This window comes from Rhinatrema bivittatum, chromosome 2 (genome assembly GCF_901001135.1).
Source record: "Rhinatrema bivittatum chromosome 2, aRhiBiv1.1, whole genome shotgun sequence".
Lineage (NCBI taxonomy): Eukaryota > Metazoa > Chordata > Amphibia > Gymnophiona > Rhinatrematidae > Rhinatrema > Rhinatrema bivittatum.
The window spans coordinates 421,393,506-421,420,823 of record NC_042616.1 but is presented as its reverse complement, the minus strand read 5'-3'; the positions used below and the strand labels follow the sequence as shown (position 1 = coordinate 421,420,823).

The window sequence follows — 27,318 nt, the reverse complement described above, 5'->3', positions numbered from 1 at the left end:
TCCCATAACAGCATCCTACGGAACATCCCTGCCAATGATCCTTTCGGTGGTTACCCACCTGAAAGCTATTCAGATCATCTATAGAACTCACGTAAACTATGGCAGTCGAAGATCATAACCTAGTCTTATAATTAGTAACTGTTTATTTAACCTACATTAGGCACTGTATCCTTACTTATGCCTACATTAGGCGATGTATCTTTCTGGTTAACCCCATATATACTTATCCAAGTTATATTGACCTGTTCTTTGTAAGACATTTACTTGTCAATGTTATTGTTCTGTTAAAATGTAAACCGAATTGATCAGTAATTCTGTTATTGGAAAGTCGGTATATAAAAATGCTAAATAAATAAATAAATAAAAACTGACAGTATTTTTACTCTCAAAAAGACAGAAAATTATTATACAAGATTATACACTAATATAGGTGTGATGACAGATAATATACCCGAACATTGTCTATCCCTGCATCCACCAAAGCAACTTCTGCTACACCTACAACGGAAAGGCCATCTGTACATGTGCTCCTGCGACTGAAGATTCCACCGAGACAGCAAGGTCTTCTGAAGTGGACGCATATGTGCCTTCGCCCACAGAACCATTTCCAATCTAGTTGCCATGGAACCCCATGCCATGGGACCCAATGTCTGTAGATAGGCCATATCGTTGGATGGACCGTCGCTTTCAGGGCCCACATTTGCCCTCAAAGCTTCTGAATATGTTGCTCCAGAAGAAACACTTTGCCTTACGCCATATCATACCTGACTCCCAAATACTGCAGAGTCTGCGCTGGCTGTAGACTGCTCTTGGCCAGATTCATTACCCAAACTAGCTCCCGTAGCAGCTGAACCACCCTATGAGACACAATCTGGCTTTCTAAAGCTGACATGGCCCTGATTAACCAGCCATCCAAATACGGATGGACAAATATGCCTTCCTTGTTCAAGGTGGCTGCTACCACCACCATTACATTGGAAAAGATTCTTGGGCCTTGTAGCCAAACTGAACGGCCAAGCTTGAAATTGATAATGCCAACCTAGCATCATGAATCACAAGAATCGCTGATGCTCTTCCCAGATGGGGATAGTCAAATGGTCCTCCCTCAGATCAAGGAATGTTAGAAACTCCCCCTTCTGCACTACTATAATCACAAATAACAAGGTTTCCATTTTGAAGTGGGTCACATGTAAGAACTTGTTTCCTCCTTCAGATCCAAAATGGGTGGATGGAACCCTCCCTTTTTGGAAATCACAAAATAAATGGAATAACGACCCGTACCTTCCTGCTCCTTTGGAACCAGAACTACAGACATTAAGTCAATCAGCCATTGCAATGTGGTTTGTACAGACAATCTTTGCTCTGCAGATTTGCAAGGGGAAACCATAAAAGCATCTGTAGGTGACCGAAAGAATTCCAGGGTATAGCCATCTCTCACCACCTCCAGGATCTATTGGTCTAAAGCAGGGGTCGGGAACCTTTTTGGCTGAGAGAGCCATGAACGCCACATATTTTAAAATGTAATTGCGTGAGAGCCATACTAACTACAAACCCCCACCCTCCTGACGCCCCCAAGACCTGCCAAATTAATTTACTACAACCCCCCATCCTCTTGACCCCCCCCCTAAACCTCCAAAATTAAATTTACTACAACCCCCACCCTCCTGACCCCCCCCCCCCCAAGACCTGCCAAAAGTCCCTGGTGGTCCAGCGGGTGTCCAGGAGCAGTCCGGGAACGATCTCCTGGACTTGGGCTGTCGGCTGCCAGTAGTCAAAATGGCGCCGACGGCCCTTTGCCCTCACTATGTCACTGGGGTCGACCAATGACTAGCTATGTTAGTGGTATGTGTGAGTAGAATGCAGAGGACAGGATGGAGGCAAGTCATTGGAACAGGAAGAGGCAGAGAGAATGTTTGCTGGACAGTGTAACCTGGACAACGATCTTAGTGACTGGCATTATCATTCCTGCAGTACTCTCAAGAGTCAACAATGGGACTTGGGAGGAGAGGGAAGGGTGGGAATGTGGGGGTATGGGGAGGTCAACGTTCATATAGTCTGAGCATGTGTACAATGATAGTGCAGACAGTGCTATGGGGGCGAGGATGGGGGGTTTCTGATAAAGAGAGAGCTCTATGACTTCAGTGCCAGGAAAAATAGTGGAAAGTGTTCTAAATATCGAAATCACAGAACATATAAAAAGACATGGTTTAATGGAATAAAGTCAGCATGGCTTTACACAAGGCAAGTCTTGCCTCACAAATCTGCTTCACTTTTTTGAAGGAGTTAATAAACATGTGGATAAAGGTAAACTGGTAGATGTAGTGTATTTGGATTTTCAGAAGGCGTTTGACAAAGTTCCTCATGAGAGGCTTCTAGGAAAAGTAAAAAGTAATGGGATAGATGGCAATGTCCTTTCTTGGATTACAAGCTGGCTAAAAGACAGGAAACAGAGAGTAGGATTAAATGGACAATTTTCTCAGTGGAAGGGAGTAGGCAGTGGAGTGCCTCAGGGATCTGTATTGGGACCCGTACTTTTCAATATATTTATAAATGATCTGGAAAGAAATATGACGAGTGAGGTAATCAAATTTGCAGATGATATAAAATTATTCAGAGTAGTTAAATCACAAGCAGATTGTGATAAATTGCAGGAAGACCTTGTGAGACTGGAAAATTGGGCATCCAAATGGCAGATGAAATTTAATATGGATAAGTGCAAGGTGATGCATATAGGGAAAAATAACCCATGCTATAGTTACACAATGTTAGGTGCCGTATTAGGAGCTACAACCCAAGAAAGAGATCTAGGCGTCACAGTGGATAACACATTGAAATCGTCGGTTCAGTGTGCTGCGGCAGTCAAAAAAGCAAACAGAATGTTAGGAATTCTTTCTTGAGAGGCAAAATCATAAGTTATGCAAGCCACCTGCATAAGATCCGTAAATAAAAGGCGAAGTCACCGTTAGCCACTATCAGAGTTAGAGGGGCAATATAAGGATTGTTTCAGAAATACTTATAAAAGATTAGAGAAAGCTCAAAGAGAACTTAAAACACTTGAAATTGGGAAGATAGCAAGTTCCCTTAAATTTTCTAAGTTGCGATTTTATGAGCACGGTGATAAACCTGGTTCGTTGCTTGCTAGATCCACTAGGAGACAGGTTTGTAAATCTCATCTCACTTTTATATGCAAACGATCCGGTGAGCTTAAAAACAACTCTTTGGATTTGGAGCAAGCTTGTTTAGTATTTTTACAATCTTTGTGCTAACCCTGGTTCCTATCGGCTATCGGTTAGAGGATATCTGTGGTTTTCTTCAGAATCTCACCTTGTCTCAGTTACAGGTTGAGCAGCGGGAGAGCCTGGGTGCCCCCATTATGCCTGAGGAGATCCAATTGGACATTAAAGCCGTCCCAGAAGGTAAATGTCCAGGCCCAGATGGGTTTCACATAGAACTTTATAAGAAGATCTTTGCTGATTTTGTTCCTTTCCTGTTTCCTTTATTTAATCAGGCAGGGGAGCTTGATATAGCATTGGGGGACATGGCAGAGGCTAAGATCTCCCTTATCCTTAAGAAAGGGAGGGATGCTGCAAATTGTGGCTTGTACTGACCCATTTCACTGTTGAATGCTGATTCTAAAATACTTGTGAAAGTACTCCAACTACATTTAGAAGCTGGTGCATGGTGATCAAACTGGGTTTGTGATGGGGAGGGTCTCCACAGCTAACACTAGACGGTTTTTCAACATATTACATTTGGCCAAAAAAGGGGGTAAGCTGGCAATGATACTTCTCCTAGATGCAGAAAAGGCCTTTGTTAGGCTACATTGGTCTTTTTTGTTTCAGATTATGGCTAATGCAGGTATACCTGACAGATATACTGGGTGGGTTCGAGCTATGTATGAGGCACAGGGCATGGTTATTGGTGAATGGTTCTCTTACTTCTGCTTTCTCTATAGAGCGGGGCATATGTCAAGGCAACTCACTGTCGCCCCTGCTTTTTGATCTAGCAATTGAACCTCTGGCTGCAGTTATTTGACAAAATGTGGATATCCAAAGCATTAGGTTAGGCGGTAGAAAGCATAAAATCTCGCTTTATGTGGATGACATCTTGATTTATTTGCCTACCCCTTTAACTTCTGGGCCGGCTTTATTACATCTCCTTGCCCAATATGGGGCCTTGTCGGGCTATAGAGTTAACTATGATAAATCGGAAATTTACCCTGTTGTTCCCAGAATGCCTAACCCGGACTGCTTCTCTAACTTTAGAGTGATTGGGGAAGGATTTATTTACTTGGGAATTTACTTCTCTAGAAACTTTAAAGATCTTTTCTTGAAGAATTATGCTGGGCTCAATGGTAAAATTAAGGCGCAGCTCCAGTCGTGGGCTGACCTTCCTACCTCTTGGATGGATAGAATTAATTTTTTAATGATGAACTTTCTGCCAAAACTTTTGTACCTTTTCCAACATGTTCCCTGTGATTTTTCTCAACAGACATTCTCTGATCTACATAGTTTAATGAGGAAATTCATATGGAATGATAAGCTAGCCAGAATTAAATTGAGGAGTTTATGCTTGCCCAAACAGCAAGGGGGGTAGGTTTGTGTAATCTACGTATCTATTACTGGCATCCAGATTGCTTTGTCTGCAGATGTGGATCTGTGGCCCGAATAACTCTTGGCTGTCTATGGAACATGAGCAGGCTGATAATATTTCTCTGGCCATGTTTCCTTTTTTGCCCTGAGAACTACCACAATGTTGCCTCCCATTTCTCCCTTATATGGCAATTCTATTCTATCCGGCTGTACCTTCTCCCCAGTTTTCAAAGATTGGAGAAGACAGGGGTTAATAACTTTAGCTCAGCTTTGGGATGAGGACTCTGGAATGTATTCCTTCCAGACCTTAGTGGAAGATTTTGACATCAGCCTTGAGTCGTGAGCTCAGTATTTACAGTTGTGCCAGGTGCTGAGATGTCAATTTGATGTTGTAAGTCCCTTACATCCCCTAACAGGCATGGACAAGTTTTTAGAGACCCAAAAGTACTCATGCAGGGTGTTGCCTTAATTTATCGGGGTACTTTGGTAGGTAAATTTATGTTGGCCACCCCCAATCCTTGGTGGATGATTGGAACACAGACCTGGGTCTGTCTCTGGTTCATACAAATTGGAAATCCATCTGGGCTTCGGCCCATCATAGTACAAAATGTGCTAGGCGAGTTGCACTGATGATTCAACAATTACACAGAACTTACAGAACAACTGTATATTTTGCAACAATTTTCCCAGGCTCAAGCAAAGCTTGCTGGAGGGGTTGTGGCGAAAGAGGGACATATATTCACATGTGTCAAGCCACTCAACACTTTTGGTCCTAAGTCGCTCAGGAAATTGCTAACATTCTTGGATACCCAATTTTTCTGAGTCCTAAACTGGGCCTGTAAGGTTATTGGGTGAGCTTCTTGGTGCTGGTTAAATCTCGAGCTTTGGTGGGACAGCTGTTACTGGATTTACCATTGCTACCTTCTGGAAAATGAACCCCTCTCTGGATTATTGTAGTCGTCAAGTGCAGGAAATTGCTGATATTGAAATGTTACATCATGATTTGAATAATTAGTCTCTTTAAATTCTAATGAACTTGAATATTGTAACCGTAAGGTTTGATTTTGTCAGAACATTTACTGGATTGCTCTAATGTTGCTTTGTTTACAATCTGTGCATCCTATTGTATGCCTGTATACTTCTTTAAATAGAGTTAAAAAAAAAAAAAAGTCAGGGCAGAACTCCAGCAGTTGCAAGTAGAGGGCATTGAGCGAGTCTTTTAATATTCACGTCAGAAAATGTATGAGCAGGGAAATAAAACAGGGGCACTGCTAGAAAGAGCAATAAGGAAGAGGAAAGTTCAGACTTTGATTAGTGGCATCAGATCACCATCAGGGGTATAATACATAAGCTACAGTCCATAAATGCCATATTTGAAGAGTTTTATGAGCAGCTTTATGCCAGCAGCAGAGAAAGTAGGGTGGAAGAAATTGAAGAGTATCTGGCGGAGGCTGAAATGCCAACGGCATCTGAAAGGCAGGTGGCTGGTTAAAGGCCCTGATCATGATAGAAGAAATATGTAAAACAGCAATTATCTTGCCAAAGAGGAAGAGTCCAGGGCCTGATAGCTTCCATAAAAATGTTTATAAAAGGTTTTCTATAGAATTAGCCCCATGGCTACAGGGGCATTTGAGTACCTCAAGCAATCCCCACATGTGGCACATACTATGACAGATGCGATCATGGTGTTGATACATAAACCAGGATGAGATAGCTTGGATTCGGACTTACCATCCTATATCTCTCCTCAGTGCTGATATTAAGATTCTAGCTAAAGTTCTTCAGCTTAGGCTGGAACTGATAATGCCTTACTTAGTGGGAGAGGATCAGATGGGCTTCATGAAGGGTCACCTTTCCACCACAAACAGAAGATGTATTACGGGCTTGGTGGTAGCTTTGGATGCGGAAAAGGCATTCAATCATCTCTGCTAGCCATTTTTGTTTTTGGTCTTTGAGAAGGTGGGCCTTCCGGAGGAGTTTCGGGAATGAATTGGAGTGCTCGATGCACACCCTAGGGCTAAAGTACTGAAACGGTATCTGCTCAGAATTTCTTTCTATCACAACGGGAACATAGCAGGGGTGCCCCCTATCTTCCCTGTTGTTTGACTTGGCCATTGAAATACTAGTGCGAAAGGTATTTATTTATTTATTTTTAGTTTTTATATACCGATCTTCTTGCATTAGATACAAATCAAACCGGTTTACATGGAACAAAAAAAACTACCTGTAAGGCAATACATGGAACCAAGAACATACAGTACATAGGTACATGCTAGCCCAGAAGTGATGGGGTTTAGGGTCGAAGGGATAGAGCATATAATTTCACTTTATGCAGACGACGCTTTGTTCTTGACAAATCCACGTATCTCTGGCCCAAAACTATTAGCACTCTTAGCGGAGTATGGTAACCTATTTGGATAAAAGATGAATTTCACAAAGTCAGAGATTTTTTCAGTTAAGCCACTCGATCGGGCTGGTATCCAGACATGCTTTTCCACCTTTAAGCAGGTGAGAGAGGGTCTTCGGTATCTGGGGATATGGGTCTCTAGCATCTGATTTATACAGGCTCAGCTATGCACCTGTTGTGGATAAAATATGGAAGGATCTGGAGGCTTGGGATTATCATATTCTATCATGGGCGGGTCAAATAAATTTCCTGAAAATGAATATCTTGCCTAGACTGATGTATCTGTTTCAGCATGTTCCAAGTTACTTACCAGATGGTTTCTTTGCATCTCTAAAGGGAGCAATATCTAAGTTCATCTGGCACCATAAGCTGGCATGCATTAAGTTGAGCACCCTATGGCATCTGAGGGAGGCAGGGGATATGGCTCTCCTGGACCTGCAATGCTACTATTGGGCAGTAAGCCGTTTTGGGGCTATGGTTTGGCTTCACAGGGGACATTCAGTTCCATGGATTCCCATAGAAGTCAAACTAACACAAGAAACATAAGAACATAAGAAATGCCATACTGAATCAGACCAAGGGTCCATCAAGCTCAGTATTCTGTTTCTAACAGTGGCCAATCCAAGTCACAAGTACCTGGTAAGTACCCAAACATTAGCTAGATCACAAGCTACTATTGCTTATTAATTACCAGAACAGCAGTTTATAGATTTATCCTCTAGGACAGACCTGGGCAAGGGGCGGCCCGCGGGCTGAATCCGGCCCGCCTACGGTCTGTGACCGGCCCGCCCACTGCTGAGAGCAGACGGAGAATGAGGCACGCTGCCTTCCCTCTGCAAGGGAAGGCAGCGTGCCTCATTCTCTGCTCCCTCGCTCCCCGATTGGCCGGCCAATCGGGGAGCGAGGGAGCGGAGAATGAACTGTTTTTTTTACAGCGTTCGGTGGGGGGGGGAGGGAGTGACTCGAGCGAAGGCACGCTGCCCGATTGGCCGGTGCTGGCCTTGCCCAGCACCGGCCAATCGGGCAGCGTGCCTTCGCTCGAGTTTCTTTCCTACCTACCTACCAGTTCCGCCTTTCGCGGTCTTTTTCAGGGGTCCCCAACCTTCGGTCCGCGGGAGTTTTTTGCCGGTCCGCGGCGCGCGCTCCCGGTCTCTCCCGCTGCCCTTGCCGCTGGGCTGTCAGCACGTTCAAGCCCAGCGGGAACGGCAGCAGTATTAGAAGCTGTGGTACCCGCGGCTGGCCTTTTCTTCTTCCCGCGCCTGCACCCCCCCTCCCGTGACCCGGAACAGGAAGTGATACACGGAGCGGTGCGCGGGAAGGAGAAAGAGCCGTGCCGCGTCGGCTGCAGCGTCGGTCCCCGAGCAATTGAAGCAGCCGGTAATCGAGAAAGGAGTCAGCAGCATGAGCCTCCCGCGGCCGATGGGATTCTTCTTTCTTGGCCTGCGGGGGCTGCTGCAGCTCCCATTTGTGCTCCGGGGGGGGGGGGGGAGAGGAAGTGAGAAAGAGAGAGAAGCAGCCAGCCAGCCTGTGTGTGATTGACTGGTCAGAGAGCTGATGTGTGTGTGTATGTGAGAGACAATGAAAGTAATTGCTCAGGGAGATGACTGATGTGTATGTGAGAGTGTGAGACATTAGTCAGGGAGGTGTCTGATGTGTGTGTGTGTGAGAGAGAAAAAGCATGGAAGTGAGAAGTCTGGGTATGAGGGAAAGCATGAGCGTAAGAAGCCTGGTGTTGTGGGAGTGAGAAACCTGGGTGAGTGTGCATGCATGAGAGAGAGAGACTGCTTGGTAAGGTGACGGTGTGTGTGAGAGAAAAAGACTGGTGTGTGTGAATGTGAGAGAATGTGATTCAGGGAATGAGAAGCTTGTGCACGTGGAGAGTGAGCATGGAAATGAGAGAGACTGGTGTGTGTGTAACAGAGAGAAAGTGATTATGGGAATGAGAAGCCTGTGCATGTGAAGAGAGTGAGCATGAGAGTGAGAAACCTGGGAGTGTGTGAGACAGCATGGGAGTGGGAAGCCTATGTGTGTGTGTGTGCATGCATGAGAGCGAGAGACTGGTTGGTAAGGTGACTGTGTGTGTGAGAGAAAGAGACTGGTGTGTGTGAATGTGAGAGAAAGAATGTGATTCAGAGAATGAGAAGCCTGTGCAGTGGAGAGCGAGCATGGAAATTATAGAGAGACTGGTGTGTGTTTAACAGAGAGAAAGTGATTATGGGAATGAGAAGCCTGTGCATGTGAAGAGAGTGAGCATGAGAGTGAGAAACCTGGGTGTGTGTGAGACAGCATGGGAGGGAGAAGCCTGTATATCTGAAAGAGAACTTGGGAGTGGGAAGCCTGTGTGTGTGTGTGTGTGTGTGTGTATGCATGAGTGAGATCAGGTGACTGGTGTGTGTGTGTGTGTGAGAGAGAGAGAGAGAGAGAAATAAAGTGATTATGGGAATGAGAAGCCTGTGCATGTGAAGAGTGAGCATGGGAGTGAGAAACCTGGGTGTGTGTGAGACACATCATGGGAGGGAGAAGCCTGTATATCTGAAAGAGAACATGGGAGTGAGAGACTGGTGAGTGTGTGTGTGTGTGAGAGAGAGAAAGAAAGTGATTATGGGAATGAGAAGCCTGTGCATGTGGAGAGAACAAACATGGGAGTGAGAGACTGGTGAGTGAGTGTGTGGGTGTGTGTGTGTGTGAGAGAGAGAGAGACAGAGAAAGTGATTATGAGGGTGAGAAGCCCATATATGTAAGAAGAACACGGGAGTGGGAAGCCTGTGTGTGTGTGTGTGTGTATGGCATGAGAGAAACTGTTCAGGAAGGTGACTGGTGTGTGTGCCAAAGACTGTTTGGGAGATGATTGGTGTGTGAGAGACAGAAACTGGTCATGGGGGCATGACTGGTATGGTGTGTGTGTGAGAGACATGGGCACTAAGGAAGAGGACCATAAGTATAGAGCTTAGCTTCTACTGCTGCTTCTGGTGTGTGCCACGGCCTGCAGGGAAGGGGAGTAGGAGAGCTGCTGGAGGGGGTAAGTAAAGATGGCTTTAAGTTTATTTTTCTTGACTGCCATTTTAATTGTGTGATGTCTGCTTTTTTGAAATATTTTATTGGTGTTTGGAGAATGTTTAATAGTTTTTATGAGTTTTTAATTGTTGGATGTTATTCTGTTCATAGCTGTTTTGAAACATTTATTCTGCTTATTAGTATAGTTTTACAATTATTTCTGTGTGGGGATCTATAGCTGCTTGCTATTCTGTTTTCCTAATAAGAGGTGTATTGGTTTTTAGGACCTGATTTAATATTTGTGGTGTTGCCTTTTCATAGATAGGGTTGCTCCTGTTTTGTATTCCATAATACAGGTGTAACTGTGTGTGGATTAGTTTATGTGCATTACTACAGATCCTGGGAGTATGTTAGGTCGGTTCTGTGTCTGTTACCGAGATGAGATATTTTGCTAGCATGTAAGCGTTTGTATAAGAAAATTATTATTTACCTGCTAATTTTCGTTCCTGTAGTACCATGGATCAGTCCAGACAGTGGGTTATGTCCCCAATCCAGCAGATGGAGTCAGCACAAGCTTTGAGGGGGCGTATCCATATATACTACTACCCCCTCTGCAGGAGTTCAGTATCGAGTATATCAAAGCCCGAGTAGAAACCCCCGAAGGATCAAGTTTGTGGAAACAGATAATGAAAACAATTGTAACCGCAACAAGTAACTGCAAACATCCTACCAACTTGTAGGGAGCTGTGAAAAACAGCGAAAAGAAACAACTGTGAAGACACAGAACACTGCGAGCAAGACGCAGCGCAGAGCTGAGCAGGATCAAGAACCCAAACGCGGTGGGCGTCTGGACTGATCCATGGTACTACAGGAACGAAAATTAGCAGGTAAATAATAATTTTCTTTTCCTGTACGTACCTGGATCAGTCCAGACAGTGGGATGTACCCAAGCTTCCCTAAATCGGGTGGGGTCCTGCAAGGCCTGCTCGGAGAACCTGCTCGCCAAAGTGTCCAGAGACCGAAGAGGCGAGGTGCAGACGATAGTGCCTCGAGAACGTGTGTAACGATTTCCAGGTGGCTGCCCTACAAATTTCCTGCGAGGATACCGAGCGAACCTCCGCCCAGGAAGCCGCCTGAGAACGTGTAGAATGCGCTACGATTCCGGGTGGGGGAGTCCGACCCGCCCCAATGTAAGAAGCAGCAATGCCGGCCTTCAGCCATCTGGCAATGGTAGTCTTCGAGGCCTGAGACCCCTTCTTAGGACCGGCCCAGAGTACAAAGAGATGGTCAGAGGTTCGGAACTCATTTGTAGCCTCCAGATAGAGGCGCAGAGTGCGCTTGACATTCAAGAGACAGAGAGACTTCGGCTCTGAGGAAGAGAAGGACAGCAACTCCACCGTCTGGTTCACATGGAATGCAGAAACCACCTTCGGAAGGAAGGAGGGAACGGTGCGAAGCGAAACTCCAGAGTCGGAGAAACGGAGATAGGGCTCTCTACACAACAGAGCCTGCATCTCCGAGATGCGTCGAGCGGAACAGATGGTCACAAGAAATACAGTCTTGAGAGTGAGATCCTTTATCGTTGCGCTGCGCAGCGGCTCGAACGGTGGTCCCGACAGGGAGCAAAGCACAAGGTTAAGACTCCAGGAGGGACAAGGGTCCCGTAACGAAGGACGCATATGCTTGACACCCTTGAGAAAACGAGCAATGTCAGGATGCTGTAGAAGAGAGCCCCCATCGCTCAACAGCGAACCAAGGGCGGCCACCTGAACCCGTAGTGAATTATAGGTGAGCCCTTTTTCCACCCCCGCCTGTAGAAACTGAAGGATCTGAGGAACAGAAGCCTTAGCGGGTCTCGTGGCCTGGGTGGTACACCATAGCTCGAACACCTTCCAGACTCGAACATAGGCAGATGTCTTTCGTGCCCGCAATAGCGTGGATACTACCGCCTCCAGGTAGCCCCGACGCCGGAGGCGGCGCCTCTCAAAAGCCAGGCTGCAAGACAGAAGAATTCTGCCTGCTCGAAAAATACCGGGCCCTGATGTAGGAGCTGGGGGAGGTGCCCCAGCCTGATTGGCCTGTCGATCACCAGCTGTAGCAGGTCCGCAAACCAGGGTCGCCTGGGCCATTCTGGGGTGATGAAAACCACGGTCCCCTGATGGCTTTCTATTCTGCGGAGCATCCTGCCCACCAGGGGCCATGGTGGAAAAGAAAGATATGGCGGCCACGGGAGGACCAGGGCATCCACTCCCTCCGCGCTCTCTCCGGCGACTGAAGAAGCGTGGAGCCTTGGAGTTGAGAGCGGACGCCATCAGATCCAAGTGGGGGGCCCCCCACCGATGGACGAGAAGTTGCATTGCTTTGTCGGAGAGAGACCACTCTCCGGGTCCAGCAGTTGACGACTGAGGAAGTCCGCCTGGACGTTGTCCACACCGGCGACGTGCGAGGCCGCTAGCCGGACGAGATGACGCTCCGCCCATTGCATCAGCAGCGCCGCCTCGAGCGCGACCTGCGGGCTGCGCGTGCCTCCTTGTCGGTTGATGTAGACCACGGTGGTAGCGTTGTCCGATAGGATTCTGACTTCTCGGTTCCGAAGAAGCGGGAGGAAATGTCGCAGAGCTAGCCGGACCGCTCTGGTTTCCAGACGGTTGATTGACCACTTCGCCTCCACCGTGGACCACGTCCCCTGCGTGGCGCTTCGATCGCAGACTGCACCCCAGCCTGCTAGACTGGCATAGGTGGTCACCACCACCCAATTTGGCAGATCGAGGGACATGCCACGGGCCAGGTTCGGCGGATCCAACCACCAGCCCAGACTGTCCCTGGCATTCTGTGGGAGCGGGAGAATCATCTGATAGTCCTGCAATACTGGTTTCCAACGGGAGAAGAGCGCCCACTGTAAGGTCCTGAGGTGCGCGAAAGCCCAAGGTACAAGGTCGATGGTGGACCCCATCACTCCCAGGAGTTGCAGGTAGTCCCAGGAGGTGGGCTCTGGTAACGCAGAGAACCGTCGTGTGTGATCCCGCAAGGATTGAGCTTTGTCCTGGCGCAGAAAAACTTTGCCCAGTAGGGTGTCGAAAGTTGCCCCCAAAAAAACCCCAAGCGTTGCGAGGGCATGAGGGAGCTCTTGGAGAAGTTCACTACCCATCCCAGGGAATGTAGAAACCATACTACTCGAGTCACCGCTGAGGGTCCATGATCGAATGACTTCGCCCGGAGGAGCCAATCGTCCAGATAAGGATGAACCAGGATGCCCTCCTTCCGGAGAGCTGCCGCCACAACTACCATGATCTTGGTGAAGGTGTGCAGCGCCGGCGCCAATCCAAACGCGAGAGCCGTGAACTGAAAATGCTGGTCCAGAATTTTGAAACGAAGGAAACTGTGGTGGTCCGGGCGGATGGGAATGTGCAGGTAGGCCTCCGTTAAGTCCAGGGAGGCGAGGAACTCCCCCCGATGCACCGCCGCAATCACTGACCGGAGCGTTTCCATGCGGAACCGAACGACTCGAAGGGATTTGTTGACTTCCTTGAGGACTAGGATAGGCCGGAAGGAACCGTCCTTCTTTGGTACGACGAAATAGATGGAATAGTGGCCCGAGCCCACCTCTCCGAAGGGCACGGGCGCAGTAGCGCCTATCTCCCGGAGTCTGTCCAGAGTCAGCTGCACCGCTCCTCTCTTGAGGTCCGAGCCACAGGGGGAAAAGATGAACCTTCCCTGCGGGGGGCGGACAAATTCCAATGCGTAGCCGTGTTTTATGGTATCCAGGACCCACTGGTCCGAGGTGATCCGTGCCCACTCCGCTTAGAAATACGTTAGTCGGTCCCCAATCCTGGGGACAGGGGAGTGGGCGAGACTGGCATCATTGTGAAGACTTGGTATAGGGGTTCCCGGTTCCGGGAGTAGTGCGTGCGGGCCGATGCCCGCGGAAGGCGCACAACCAGGGCTGAGACCTGGGGGCGGATGGCCGGGAGCCCGTCTGTCTGTAGCCCCTGTAGCGCCGTTGCGCTCTGGCTCTGGTCCGAGAAGAAGAAAACGCTCTGGATGGTCGAAACCTATCCTCCGGCAGCCGATGAACAGCGTTCTCCCCCAGGGACTTGATGATCTGGTCCAAATCCTCCCCGAAGAGGAACTTGCCCCTGAAGGGAAGAGAGCCCAGACTGGACTTAGAGGACGTATCAGACGCCCAATTGCGTAGCCACAGTAGTCGTCGTGCTGCCACTACCGAAACCATGGATCTTGTGAGGACCCGAAAAAGGTCGTACGAGGCGTCCGCCCCATACGCCACTGCGGCTTCTAGCCGATCTGCCTGGGCAGCCTCATCGGACGGCAGGTTCTGAGACGTGAGGAGTTGTTGCACCCAAAGGAGACTAGCCCGCTGGGCAAGCGAACTGCACATCACCGCCCGCATACCCAGAGCGGAGACCTCGAAAACCCGCTTAAGGAAAACTTCCAACTTACGATCCTGTGTGTCCCGCAACGCCGCACCTCCCGTCACTGGGATAGTCGTCCTCTTCGTGACCGCCGACACTGCGGAGTCCACCTTTGGGACCTTGATGAGGTCCAGAAAATCTTCGGGGAGCGGGTACAGCTTTTCCATAGCCCGGCTGCTCTTCAGGGAGGCCTCCGGGGTGTCCCATTCCCTGGTGAGAAGTTGTAAAAACGAGTCATGAATGGGAAAAGCCCGAGCCCTCGGCCGGAGTGCCGCCAGGACAGGATCTCCCTTCCTTGAAGAAGTGATGACAGCGGGAGCTACTGGGGCAGGCGGGTCTGGTGGCGGATCCAAATCTAATTCTTGGATGATCTGCGGGATGAGGTCGTCCAGCTCTTCCCTCTGGAAGAGGCGTAGGGTATGCGGATCATCCCCCTCCTGTGTGCCGTCCCCTTGTCCCCCGTCCGGGAGGTCAAGTCCATGTCCCGCTGGGTCTGGCACCGCCCCCACTGCCGCGGGCGTGGATCGGACCCGGGTAGGAAGGCGGGAGGCCCCCACTCCCGGAGGGTCGGGGGGGGCCGGCGTCGAGGGCGACATCCGAGGGATCTTAGGAGGGGGGGGGGGGGGTCCCACAGGTGCTTCCAGCCCCTGCAGATAAGCGGTATGCATGAGCAGGATAAACTCCGGAGAGAACCCCGGCCTGCTCGGGTGCGCTTCGGGGGCGGCGTGGTTCCTGCTCCCTGGCTCTGGGTGCTTGGTTCCTGCACCAAAATCGGGGGAACACCCCCGCTGGTAGAGTCCTCCAGGGATCCGTTCCCCCTCGTGGCCTGCGCCTCAGGGCGCTCAGAATGTAAAATGGCCGCCGTTCCCGCCAAAAATGGCGGAGTGGCCGGCCCGCACCGCCCGGGCAAAAAAGAGAAATCAGTCAGGGACTGTGAGGTACCTTCCCCCCCGGGAAGGCATCGTGCACAGATGCCCTCCCGGGAAATCCGGGACCCCGGGTCTCCGCAGGCCGCACAGCGGGACGGCCGCGGCATCGGGATCGCTGCAGGAGAAAAGAAAAAGCCACGGAGGGGGGGGGGGCCACGCCCACAAAGGCGCCGCTGCGGGGGGGCCCGGTCGGCCCGCACTGCCCGCTGTCTGAAAATAGAGGAGGGTGCCGCGGGGGGGCCTTCCTGGCCACACGACCCGCCCCAGACATCTTTCCCTAAAAGGCTCAGCAGCCCATGAGGAGCTGTAAAATGGCCGCGGGTGAGGGAGTAAAGAGCGAAGAGGCCGGCTCCACCGGCTTTCGCGGGCACCGGGGGCTGAGCTGTAAAGGAAAAAAAAAAAACTACAAAGGAAAAACAAACTTACCCCTGGCTGCAACGAGAAATAAACAGCAAGGCCGCAGAGAAGAGACAAGGAAGAGAAGCCACTCCCCAGGAGTTGAAAGAACTCTGCCTTTTTTTTTTTTTTTTTTTTTTTAAACTTAATACAAACTTGATACAAACTTGATCCACAGAAAAAGACAACAACAAGCCATAATCAAGCAAGAAAGTGAAGGAAAAGGAGGGGAAGCCTGATTCCCCTACTCGCATCTGCTGGAGTCAGAAGATACTGAACTCCTGCAGAGGGGGTAGTAGTATATATGGATACGCCCCCTCAAAGCTTGTGCTGACTCCATCTGCTGGATTGGGGACATAACCCACTGTCTGGACTGATCCAGGTACGTACAGGGAACGGTCTTATTTGTTGTGTTTTCTCAGAGGACATGCATTGGAAGTAAACTGCTGTCTTTTCATAAGTAGGGCTATTGAGAACTGAGTTAATTATATTAGTCCGGCCCTCTAAAACCATCCCAATTTCTCATGCGGCCCCATGGGAAAATTAATTGCCCACCCCTGCTCTAGGAACTTATCCAAACCATTTTTAAACTCACTTACACTAACTGCTGTAACCACATCCTCTGGCAATGAATTCCAGAGCTTAACTATGCGCTGAGTGAAAAAGAATTTTCTTTGATTTGTTTTAACTGAGCTACTTGCTAATTTCATGGAGTGCCCCATAGCAATTTTCGAAAGCCCATTTACATGCTAGAGGCCTGATTTTCAAAAGGATTAACATGTTTAAAACTGGGTTTTACACGTGTAAATGCACTTTACCCATGTAAGTGGGCTTTTGAAAATCGCTACGATAAATGTCATTGAATTGTCAATAGATTTTACATGTGTAAGTGCACATTTAACAGGTGAATTTTCAAAGGAGTTACACATGTAAATTTAATATATTATAGCAATTTTCAAAAGTCATTTACCTATGTAAGTGCACTTTTTGTGGGTAAATCCTCTGGACAATTCAATGGCATGTATTGTAGCAATTTTTAAAAAGCCCACTTAGACGGGCAATGTGCATTTACATGTGTAAAACCCAGTTTTAAGCATGTAAATGCTTTTGAAAATCAAGCATCTAGCATGTAAATGGGCTTTTGAAAATTGCTATGATAATATGCTACATTTACCCACATTATTCCTTTTAAACTTAATCTCCATACCATTTTTAAAACTTACTTGTGCACATACTTGAAATCATCAGTCTGCAGATACCTCCATCAGTTTATCCAATCCATCTCCAGTTCACCTAGACCCTCTAGCTTTTCACTTTGAACCTCCACCAGTTCACCCAGGCCTCCCACCCAAAAACTGCAGCCCATAGACAAGTCCGATTATACTTGCACCAGTCAACAAGCAGGTATGTAAAAGTGTACAAATAAGTTTAGTAATGTATAAACACACACTTCTAACCAAATAAGGACTTGTGTATACGTGTGAGCTCCACCCCAGAACGCCCCTAGTCTGCCACTATTTTATTCCAGTAAAATGCACATGAAATGCATGTATGCTCAACATTTATAAAATAGCATATCCCCAAGTGCATGCTACTTATTCGCAAAACCCCTTTGAAATTTTATTCCTAATGCTTCAAAACATTGCTGTAAAGTATACAGTTCAGTTTTTGAAGAACACCATGCTCATTTCTTTTATACAAGTTCATGCCCTTCCCAAAGATGACCAGTCACCAAAATATCTTTATAATAAAAAGACATTCCAATCTCTCTCTGAGGGGGGACAAGTGATTATAAGTGAACTGTTTGGGAACACATCTGTCCCTTTTACACTTTGTATAATTGCCCCCCCCCCCCCCCAAATCTTTTCTTTATAAACACAAAGTTAAAATTGTTATTTTGGGTGTTGTTTTTCTGAATGTTAGTGCACCCTCTTTGGATTCTGGTTGGCAATTACTGAAGAAAGGGGAGCAGCAAGCTACTGCAAAAGAGTGAGATAAGCATGCAGTTTTCACAACCCTATGGTAGCATGTAAATAGGCCAGAAGGATATGGAATGAGATTCTTCACTTCTGTTCGTTGTATCAAAATATCCTGCCCAGTGAGGGGCACTGCGTTCTGTCTCTGAAGGTAATTCTGTACCAGTGGGCTGAGACTATTGAGATTAAAGATGTTGTGGGTGAATTCAGGACCCCGACAGGCTGGGTGGGACTGCAAGAAGGGACAAGACAGGGGAGAAACAAATAACATGAGCAGCAGTATTTCAAATAGAGTTCAATTAATTCAATTAGCTATTAGCACTACAAATAATGGCAAAGAAATGGTGAAGATTAATCTCATTTATTTATTTCTTTAGACATTTTATATAGCGTCATTCCATGTAAAGATCACAACAGTTTACAAAAGTAACATTAATAGCTATAAATCAGCAAATGACGGCTTTCAGCGGTCGTATTCATAAATAGGCATTAACAACTATCAGATGAAATGTTCCAAAACATATTAACTAATGAGGATTTGGGTTAATTACTGCTTTAAGAAAACTGCCCCATGTTGACTAGTAACTGGAATAAAAAGGCCAGAAGAAAAAAAATATAACTGTCAGCCCAGAGACAGAACAACAGAGGCTGTGCAATAGTGTGAAAAGAACAGCATGAGAGTACAGAGTGAATGTAAGATAAGAAGGTGCCAAGACGGGAAGCCACAAGAACAAAAGAAGTACTGAGTAAGCATAATATATGATGTCTGAGAGGCGCATGAAGGAAAAGTTCCAGCAAATGTAGGAGATGAGAGAGGGGAGGAGAGGGGGGAAACGTGCGAGCCATGTTTAACAGTGAATAAAAGACTAATACAAATTCAAAACGATGAGTAAACTGGCATTGCTAAGAAAGCAGTTCATTCTGTAAACTGGGCTCCGTTTACTCCCTTAAGGAAACACAATCTTATTTCCTTCAGTTTCTGCTATTAAATTTTGTATGTATAAAAAAACCAAACCTGCTGGCGATTATAGATTTCTGAGTAGATTAATAAACAATATGTTCTGAAACTGAAAGGCTGTTCCATCATTAGCGTTGATGCCCGCCTGGGGGAACTAGGTGGGGAAAGTTTCAACACTAAAGAACTAGGACGTCACATAAAATAATATAACAAATTTACATATTTCACATATTAGTCAATATGTTGTGTTCAGATTCTTATATTCTCTTGTTGAATTTATTCCTCAAGCTTCAATTAGTATTTCTTGTCCTTCTTGTTATTGTAGCTCTCTACATTCTGATGTTTTAAAGTTAGGCTATATGCATGTTTTCAGCTCAAATTTAAATCTCTTTCTATTTGAATCAAGCGTAATATCTCAAGTAGAGACGTTTCAAGGGGAAATTAGGTGGGTGCTATGATGTAATTTTATTTATTTATTTTTTAAATTTGTAGGCCACATTATCCAATGTCCTAAGTGGCTTCCAAAAGGAACATTCATAAAATATAAATAAAATAAAAACAATACAAATGAATAAACAGAACTAGCACAATTTCCAATTGCTGTCTACATATTACTCTATAAATCCACACAGCAAGCAGAACCATATCAAACTGAATAAAAAGCCAACACAAACAAATGTGTCTTTAGTTGTTTCTTAAAAGTCTTACTGCAGGTTTGCTTACATAACATGAGAGGTAACTTATTTGTCAAGACTTTTCAATTGCTGGCACACGAGTCTGTGAGCCTAACCAAGTGGTGATTGGGAATATCAAGAAAGCATTGCCTTTCTGACCTCAGGCTTCTTACAGGGAGATGAATTTTCAAATGTGAATTAATGCAAAATGGTGTGTCATCACTTAATGCACTGTGAATCATAACAAGAATCTTATATTGTATTCAAAATTCGACTCATAGCCAAGGAGAAATTACTACTGATAATTTTCTTTCCTCTAAGGAAGGTAGGCCAAGCCACACCAATGAGTTATGCACTCCTACCAGCAGATGAAGACGGATTAAAGCTGATATCATGGACATTTAGCCCTGCCCCTACATCAGCCCACCAGTATTGGGAAACATTGAGCTCAGCAAAAAAGTTCACATCAACTAACCTTAGGGGCTGGTTATGTGACTTACCAGTCCTTCAAACAAATTAACAGTAACACTCTTCATCGTCCACATATAAAGGATGAACTAAAAGCAAGTAAGCCGCCCAGGGTAGATTGTGAATTGGCCTGCTTTCCTTAGAAGAGAGAAAATTATCGTAATTTCTCTTTCCTCTGCACTCAGGCAAGCCAAGCCACACCAGTGGGATGTACCAAAGCTACTCCCGAAAAGGGTGGGAGGCTGCCCATGGTCCCGTCAGCACTGCATACATGAAAGCTGTGTCCTCCTGAACCCTAATGTCCAAGCGGTAATGCTTGGAGAAAGAGTGAAAAGAGGACCACATCGCTGCCAAGCAGATCTCGATAGGAGACAACCAAAGCTCCGCCCACGAAACCACCTGAACTCTAGTGAAATACACCCTGACCTGTCTAGGTAATGGGACATCTGCATCCACGTAGGTGGCCAAGATAACTTCTTTTACCTAACAGGCTGTAGTTGCCTGCGCTGCTGGTTCTCCTTGTTTACCTCCATCATGGAACACAAACAGTCAATCAGACTTCCTGAAGAAGTGAGTAATCTTCAAGAACCGCACCAGATGCCGCTTGACATCCAAGACATGCCAAAGACAATAATCCCGCTCATCTCTATCCCTGTCCAATGTGGGCAGGGAAATAGACTGATTCAAATTAAACTCTGAAACCACTTTCGGCAAAAAAGAAGGTACAGTCCTAAGCTGTACTGCCCCCGGTCATTTTTAGAAATGGCTCAAAGCAAGAATGAGCTTGCAGCTCAGAGACCTGCTGATTGCTACCAGAAAAATTGTTTTCAAGGTGAGGAGCTGCATAGAGAGATCATGCGGTGGCCGAAACGTAGGACCCGCCAAAAAAACGCCAAGACCTGATTAAGTTCCTAACGAGGCACCAGTAGCCACAAGGGAGGATGAAAATGCTTGACTCCCTTCAAGAACCTGGACACATTTGGATGGGAAGACAAGAGTCTACTGTTGACCTGCCCCCTATAACAAGTGAGAGCTGCTACCTGCACCTTCAGAGTGTTTAAGGCCAAGCATTTAACCAAACCTTCCTGCAAAAATTCCAATATCAGTGGAATTTCATCTTTAAGAGGGTGAGAAGAACCTCACCCCTCACATCAGCTCTCAAACACTCTCCAAACCCTAACATAAGCTAGAGATGTAGAAAACTTCCTGGTCCGGAGCAAAGTGGAAATCACTGCAGAAGAAAAACCATGCTTCAGTAACAGAGCCCTCACAAAAGCCAAACCATAAGACAAAACCAACCCAGACTGTCGTGCAGTATTGACCCGTGGTATAACAGATCCCTCTTAAGTGACAGTCTGAGAGGACTGTCCACCAGTATCCTCTGAAGATCGGCATACCGACTGACCCTGCCTATCATTGGCAATGGCAGGAAGGTATAACACACACTGCTCCGTGGCCAAACCTGAACGAGAACATAGATTCCCAGTGCTCTTGGATCTCTTCTGTGACTAAAGAACCGTGGTACCTTGGAGTTTCAGATCAGGGTATAGCTGACCCCAATGTGTCACTATGAGTTGAAAGGCTGATTCTGCCAACTCCCACTCTCCTGGGTCCAAGACCTCTCTGCTGAGGAAGTCAGCCCATACATTGTCCTTCCGGCAATGTGGGAGGCGGATATGTCCTCAAGATATTGTTCTGCCCACACCCTGAGAGCATCTACCTCCACCAACACCTTTTTTTTAAATTTTATAATTTAAGTTTTATTGACAACACAAGTTAGAATGTGACAGTCAAAACATCCATAGATGCAAGCCTTTCATACAGAAAGATTTTAAAACTTAGCATACATTTATAAGGAAACGCATAAACAAATTGTACATTGCTATGAACATTGATTAAAGAGATAACATATAATAAAACATTAGATCAAACTATCTGTGTGACGATTTATTGGATTCCAATTATGGATTGCTTTATAATTGTATGTGTATTTATTAATTACCATGTTATTATGTGTTTATTGATTTTCTCCCCCCATCCCTACCCGTCCCCTGCCATTGTTGTCGCACTACTAAAACCACCTTAAGATATACATTATGATCTTGCTTACGAAGCCGGGCACTATCAGGATTACTTTGAAAAGACAATAAGGGCATTAACATCTCAGAATATGTATGTCTGTGTCCTGGGCCTATAAGTAATTTATGAAGTATCTCCACATGTGAGCCTGGTGTATTTATACTTCAACTAGAGCTGGAATTTTTCCAACTAATATAGTGCTGACATACTCGTTCAAAGCTATGCAATCTATCTCCCCTAATAGCTGTCAACTTCCCCATATAAAACACTTTTTCCAATCGAGAGTGGAAATGATTTAGAGAGGGAACTTCAGCTTTTCGCCACCATGATGCCAATTCACATTTGACAGCAGAGAAAACCTGGAATATCCATTGTTGTGTATATAACGTGCCTACGTCAAGAGGGGCATGTAACGTATATTTTGGGATCTGTGGGGATAGCAATATTCGTTAGTTTGGAAATACAATCTCTAACCGCCTCCCACAACTGATGTACTCTTGGGCACTCCCATCACATATGCAAAAAGGTCCCAGTCTGCCCACACCCCTTCCAGCAATGATTATCAGTGCCCCCATACATTCTGCATAATTTATCTGGGGTTAGGTACCACTGGTATAATACCTTATAGCCATTTTCTTTGATGGAGGTAGATACAGAGCTTCTACTAATAGCATGGAAGATTTGATCCCAGACTCGTCAGCAATAACTTCCCCTAAGTCTCGTTCCCACACACGTTGGAAGGTCGCCTTGTCTTGAAAAGTACCCTTAATGAGAGTGAGAATTCTAGTTATTGGTTTGGTAACTCTGTTGTGTTGAGAGCATACATTTTCAAAGAGGGATTTACCCTTGTGAAGTTTTGGTCCTATATGGGCCGTACTAAAGTAATGTAAGATTTGATTATAAGTATAGCTGTCTGTATCTGGCAGGTGAAATAGGCGTTGTAAGTCTGAGAAGGGTAAAAGGTGCTGACCATCTCATAATTGGTCCCATTTATAAAGACCTTTGGCCCCCCCCATCTGGTAAAAATACCATGTTCAGGACCCGGTGGGAAAAATTTATCATATAAAAAAGAAGTCAGATGGTATACTTGCTTATGACCTACTAATCTATCTTTCCACTTATCCCAGACTTGAAACAATAGTTGTGTAAATGGGGAAAGATCTCTGTTGTCCCTACGCCCTCTCTGCAAAGCCCTTACATGAAGGGGGGGGGGGTGTATCTCCAATTATGGATGCTACTCTTACCCATGGTTTAAGTGTACCCTCAGAATGACAATGAAGAAATGCACTCAATTGGGAAGCACCAAAGTACCAGGTGAGGTTGGGCACCTGGAGGCTACCTCATATTTTCTCTTGGAATAGAGTATTGCGTGCCACCCTGGGTGGTCTCCTTTTCCATATAAATGTAAGAAGCTTACATTGCCATAGGGTCAGCGTAGTATCGGGCACTGATATTAGGAGAGTTTGAAAAAGATAGCTGAGACGGGGCAGTATATTCATCTTTATTATTGCTATCCTGCCAAACCACAAGAACATTCCCCTATCCCACCGAGTCAAATCGTTTTGGATGTTAAGAACATAAGAAAATGCCATACTGGGTCAGACCAAGGGTCCATCAAGCCCAGCATCCTGTTTCCAACAGTGGCCAATCCAGGCCATAAGAACCTGGCAAGTACCCAAAACTGTTACGAAACAGTGGGATGTAATTCAGGCGATACAAATCCTGACACGCTAGTCCTATTTTGACACCCAAATATTTCACCCAGTCTTTCGCTACGCAGAATGCGAGAGTCCGCGCAATATCGCCAAAGTGATCTGGTTCCACTGATACATTTAGGAGCTCTGATTTGTCCTTATTAACCTTAAAACCGGAAACTTCCCCGTATTCTCTCAACCCAGCCAATAAGGATGCAAAGATCGCTCTGGTTCTGTAACTGTGAATAAGAGGTCATCCGCAAACATTGATATTTTATAATCGGTGGGGCCTTTCTTCAATCCCCAAACTTCTGGGTTCGCCCTAACCCTGGCCGCATAAGACTCAAGAGATAGTGCGAAAAGAAGTGGAAACAAAGGACAGCCTTGTCTGGTACCTCTCTTTACCATATTCCCTATTGATCTTTAGACTGCCCTTCGGGCTGTCATACAATTGCTGTATCCATTCAATAAAATTAGGGCCCAGATTGAATTTATCTAAAACTTTAAACAAATAGGGCCAATGTACTCTGTCAAATGCTTTCTCTGCTTCGACAGCTAAAAGTACCGTAGGGTTACCTGCCTGCTTCGCTCTCCACATTACCTCCAAAACTCTCCCCACGTTATCCGAGGCCAGTCTGCCTGGGACAAAACCATTCTGATCTTCGTGTATTAGGGATGGAGCAACCATGGCAAGCCTGGTAGCCAGGATCTTGGCCAGAAGCTTAAGGCTGATATTTATTAAAGATATGGGATGATATAATCCACATAATGTGGGATCCCAGCCACTCTTGGCCAGTATTGTTATGCCAGCTAGATTCAATTCTGAGGATAGCGAACCCTCCCCTATCAAAGCATTAAACATAGAGAGCAGGGGCGGTATCACCATGGCTTGGAACACCTTGTAAAATTTGGCAGTATACCCATCAAGCCCTGGGGATTTGCCCACCTTCAGTTCTTGAATTGCCTTGTATATTTCAGCATGAGTGATTTCTGCATTGAGACATTTTTGGGCTTCGTCAGGTAGGGACGGGAGTTCAACACCTGCCAGATAATCATCTATAGTAGGGGCCTCCACCGCCATGTCAGAAGCATATAAATTAGTATAGAAACCTGTAAAGTGTGTGCTGATTTCTGCAGCGGTTAACAGCAAATCCCCTGAAGCATCTTTTATCTTAGTAATATGTGATTGCGCTACCCTTTCTTTTAAGCGTCTAGCCAAGAGACACCCGGCCTTATTGCTAAATTTGAAATGCTGCTGCTTAACCAAATCCATCTGAAAGGCCATCTTATCAAGATATAGAGCTTGAAGCTCCTTTTTAGGGGATAGAAGTTCCTCCAGTGTGCCAGGGTCTAAAGAACGTTTGTGGCTTAGCAATAGTCAGGCTATGCGGTGGAGAAGATGAGCCTGCTTGGTATTTCTTTCCTTTTTAAGAAAACTGGCCTGTGAAATAAATTTACCTCTGACTACCGCTTTTAAACAGTCTCAAACAATACTGGGAGAGATTCCATCTAGGTTATTGAATGTCAGGTATTCTCTAATGTCCTCTGATAATGAGTCGACAAAATGCTTGTTATTTAAGAGACTATCGTTTAGCCTCCAGTGGGAATTGCCAGCCATTTTATTGGGTAATGTAATTTCCAGCCAAACTGGGGAGTGGTCAGACCATGTGATAAGCCCAATATTTGAGTCTACCGTTAGGTTCACTAACTCTTTATCCACAAGAAACATATCTATGCGAGAGTAGGTACAGTGGGCATGAGAGTAATAAGTATAATTGCGCTGAGTGGGATTCCGTAGTCGCCAGATATCTTTTAACCCCCTCTCTGAGATCAAATGTTTAAGAGCCTGCCTCTGTGCTTGGAGACCCATGCCCCAATCCCCCCAGTTATCCAAGAAAGGGTACCTAGTCAGATTAAAGTCGCCTCCTACTATCACATGCCCTTCGGCCCACGACTCTAATAGTGTGGAGATGGTTTTCAGGAACTTACCCTGATCAGTGTTGGGGCCATATATGTTAAGAAGAGTGAACAAATTTGTGCCCACCAGAATTTTTAATGCAATGTATTGCAGGGTCACACCTGCTATCTTTGACATCTATCACCAACATGCGTGCGAAGAAGATACCCACCCCACAATATTTCCATTTAATGGAGGCTGATGCTAAATATTTCTGGGGATAAAATTTGTCCCAAAGCATACATTCTGTGTGCTTAAGCAGATGTGTCTCCTGACAGAAAATGACATTTGCTCGCCCCTTTTTTGCCACTTGGAATAATAATTTCCTCTTATAGGGTGAGTTCAGCCCCTTTGTATTAATTGACATTATTCGTAACCCTGCCATTGTTCCTTTTTGGGTCTGAGGTAAATCCGTTCCCCTTCTAGGCCCTTGAGTGTTAGTGGGGGACATCCTCTGACAACCATAACCCCTCTGTGCAGTAACGTATATCTTGGCAGCCAGAATAGTTTCCCCCCTCCCCATCCCCCTCGGATTGACCTGATTGAAGCCCACATACAACCCCAGTGGGCCTCATTTCGGAGGAGAGTGTGCATCGTCTCATTAGACTCCCACCTCCACCCCCGCCTCGGTCACCCCATTTGCAAACATGTCAACATGACAGAAAAAAGTTAGACCCCCAAAAAATAGTACTTGTTATACGAAACCAGTCTAAGTCCGCCATTTTAAAGGATCACTGAACAGATCCCATGGTCAAGTCCTGGAGAAAAGCATGTGCTGACAGTTCATCCAGGGTGATCTCCGAGATGCAAAGATCCACTGAAGTGTCATCGAAGCCTCTTGCCTCTATGCGTTGCCATCTGGGCGTCTCGCTGCATGGCCATCCCTGCCTTTCGCCTCCGGGAGCATTAGTCGAAATATTAACGTTCATGCCTGCGGCTTGCAGAATATCTCCCGCTTCTTCCGGAGAAGTGATCCGTGATGTAACACCTGCTATGTTAAAACTTAAGCTGAAGGGGAACAGCCATCTGTATCTCACATTATGAGTGCAGAACATAGTTACAACATCTCTAAGTTCTCTCCTCTTGCGTATGGTAGAAGAAGCTAAATCTTGGTATACCTCTATTTTATTGCCTTTCTACATTACTGGGCTCTCTCTGCGAGCTTTCAAGGCAATTTCCTCCTTCTGTGCGTAGCTGTGGAAACACACTACAATGTCTCTGGGCCTGTTAAGTCATGGTGACCTAAAGCTCTATGGGCTCTTTCCAACTTTACTACTACTGCAGCCTCAGGATCATCAGCCAGTGAGCCCGAAATCTGCCCACAGATGTTGTTTACTGCCTGTTTACAGTCCAAAAATTCCGCCGTCTCAGGGATCCCTCTAAATCTTAGGTTTGCCCTGCGAGATCTGTTCTCTAGATCTCCTATCCTGGTTAACAGATCAGTGTTGGCTTGGAGGAGCTTGTCCTGAGTTAACTTACAATTGGATATTTCTGAGACCTGGTCCTCCAACCGTGCCTCCGTCTCCACCCTGCTCCCTAGCGCAGCCAGATCCCCTGCAATTTCTGCCCTCAGATCTTGAATGTCTTTCTGGAGACCTGTCATGGCACCTCTAATCTCCCCAAACCAGGGAATTCTGCCCGGCTCGGTGCTTTGTCGCCTGTGCCATCCCCTCCGTTCTCTCTCACCCCCATGGTCTCGAGGTCTGCTGAGGCCCGTTCTGCCTCACCTATCGCTATTTGCGCTGTGGCGCTGGTGAAGGAAAA

The 27,318-nt window shown here is 46.3% G+C and overlaps 1 protein-coding gene across 1 annotated transcript in view; it reads right to left on the bottom strand.

The window, feature by feature from the left end:
• Positions 1-27,318, bottom strand: part of FAM227A (family with sequence similarity 227 member A) — a 230,846-nt gene that overhangs the window by 52,350 nt on the left and 151,178 nt on the right. Inside the window, exon 11 of the mRNA XM_029587120.1 lies at positions 17,799-17,956. Within this exon, the coding sequence (XP_029442980.1) occupies positions 17,799-17,956 (158 nt within the window). The remainder of the gene's footprint in view (positions 1-17,798; positions 17,957-27,318) is intronic.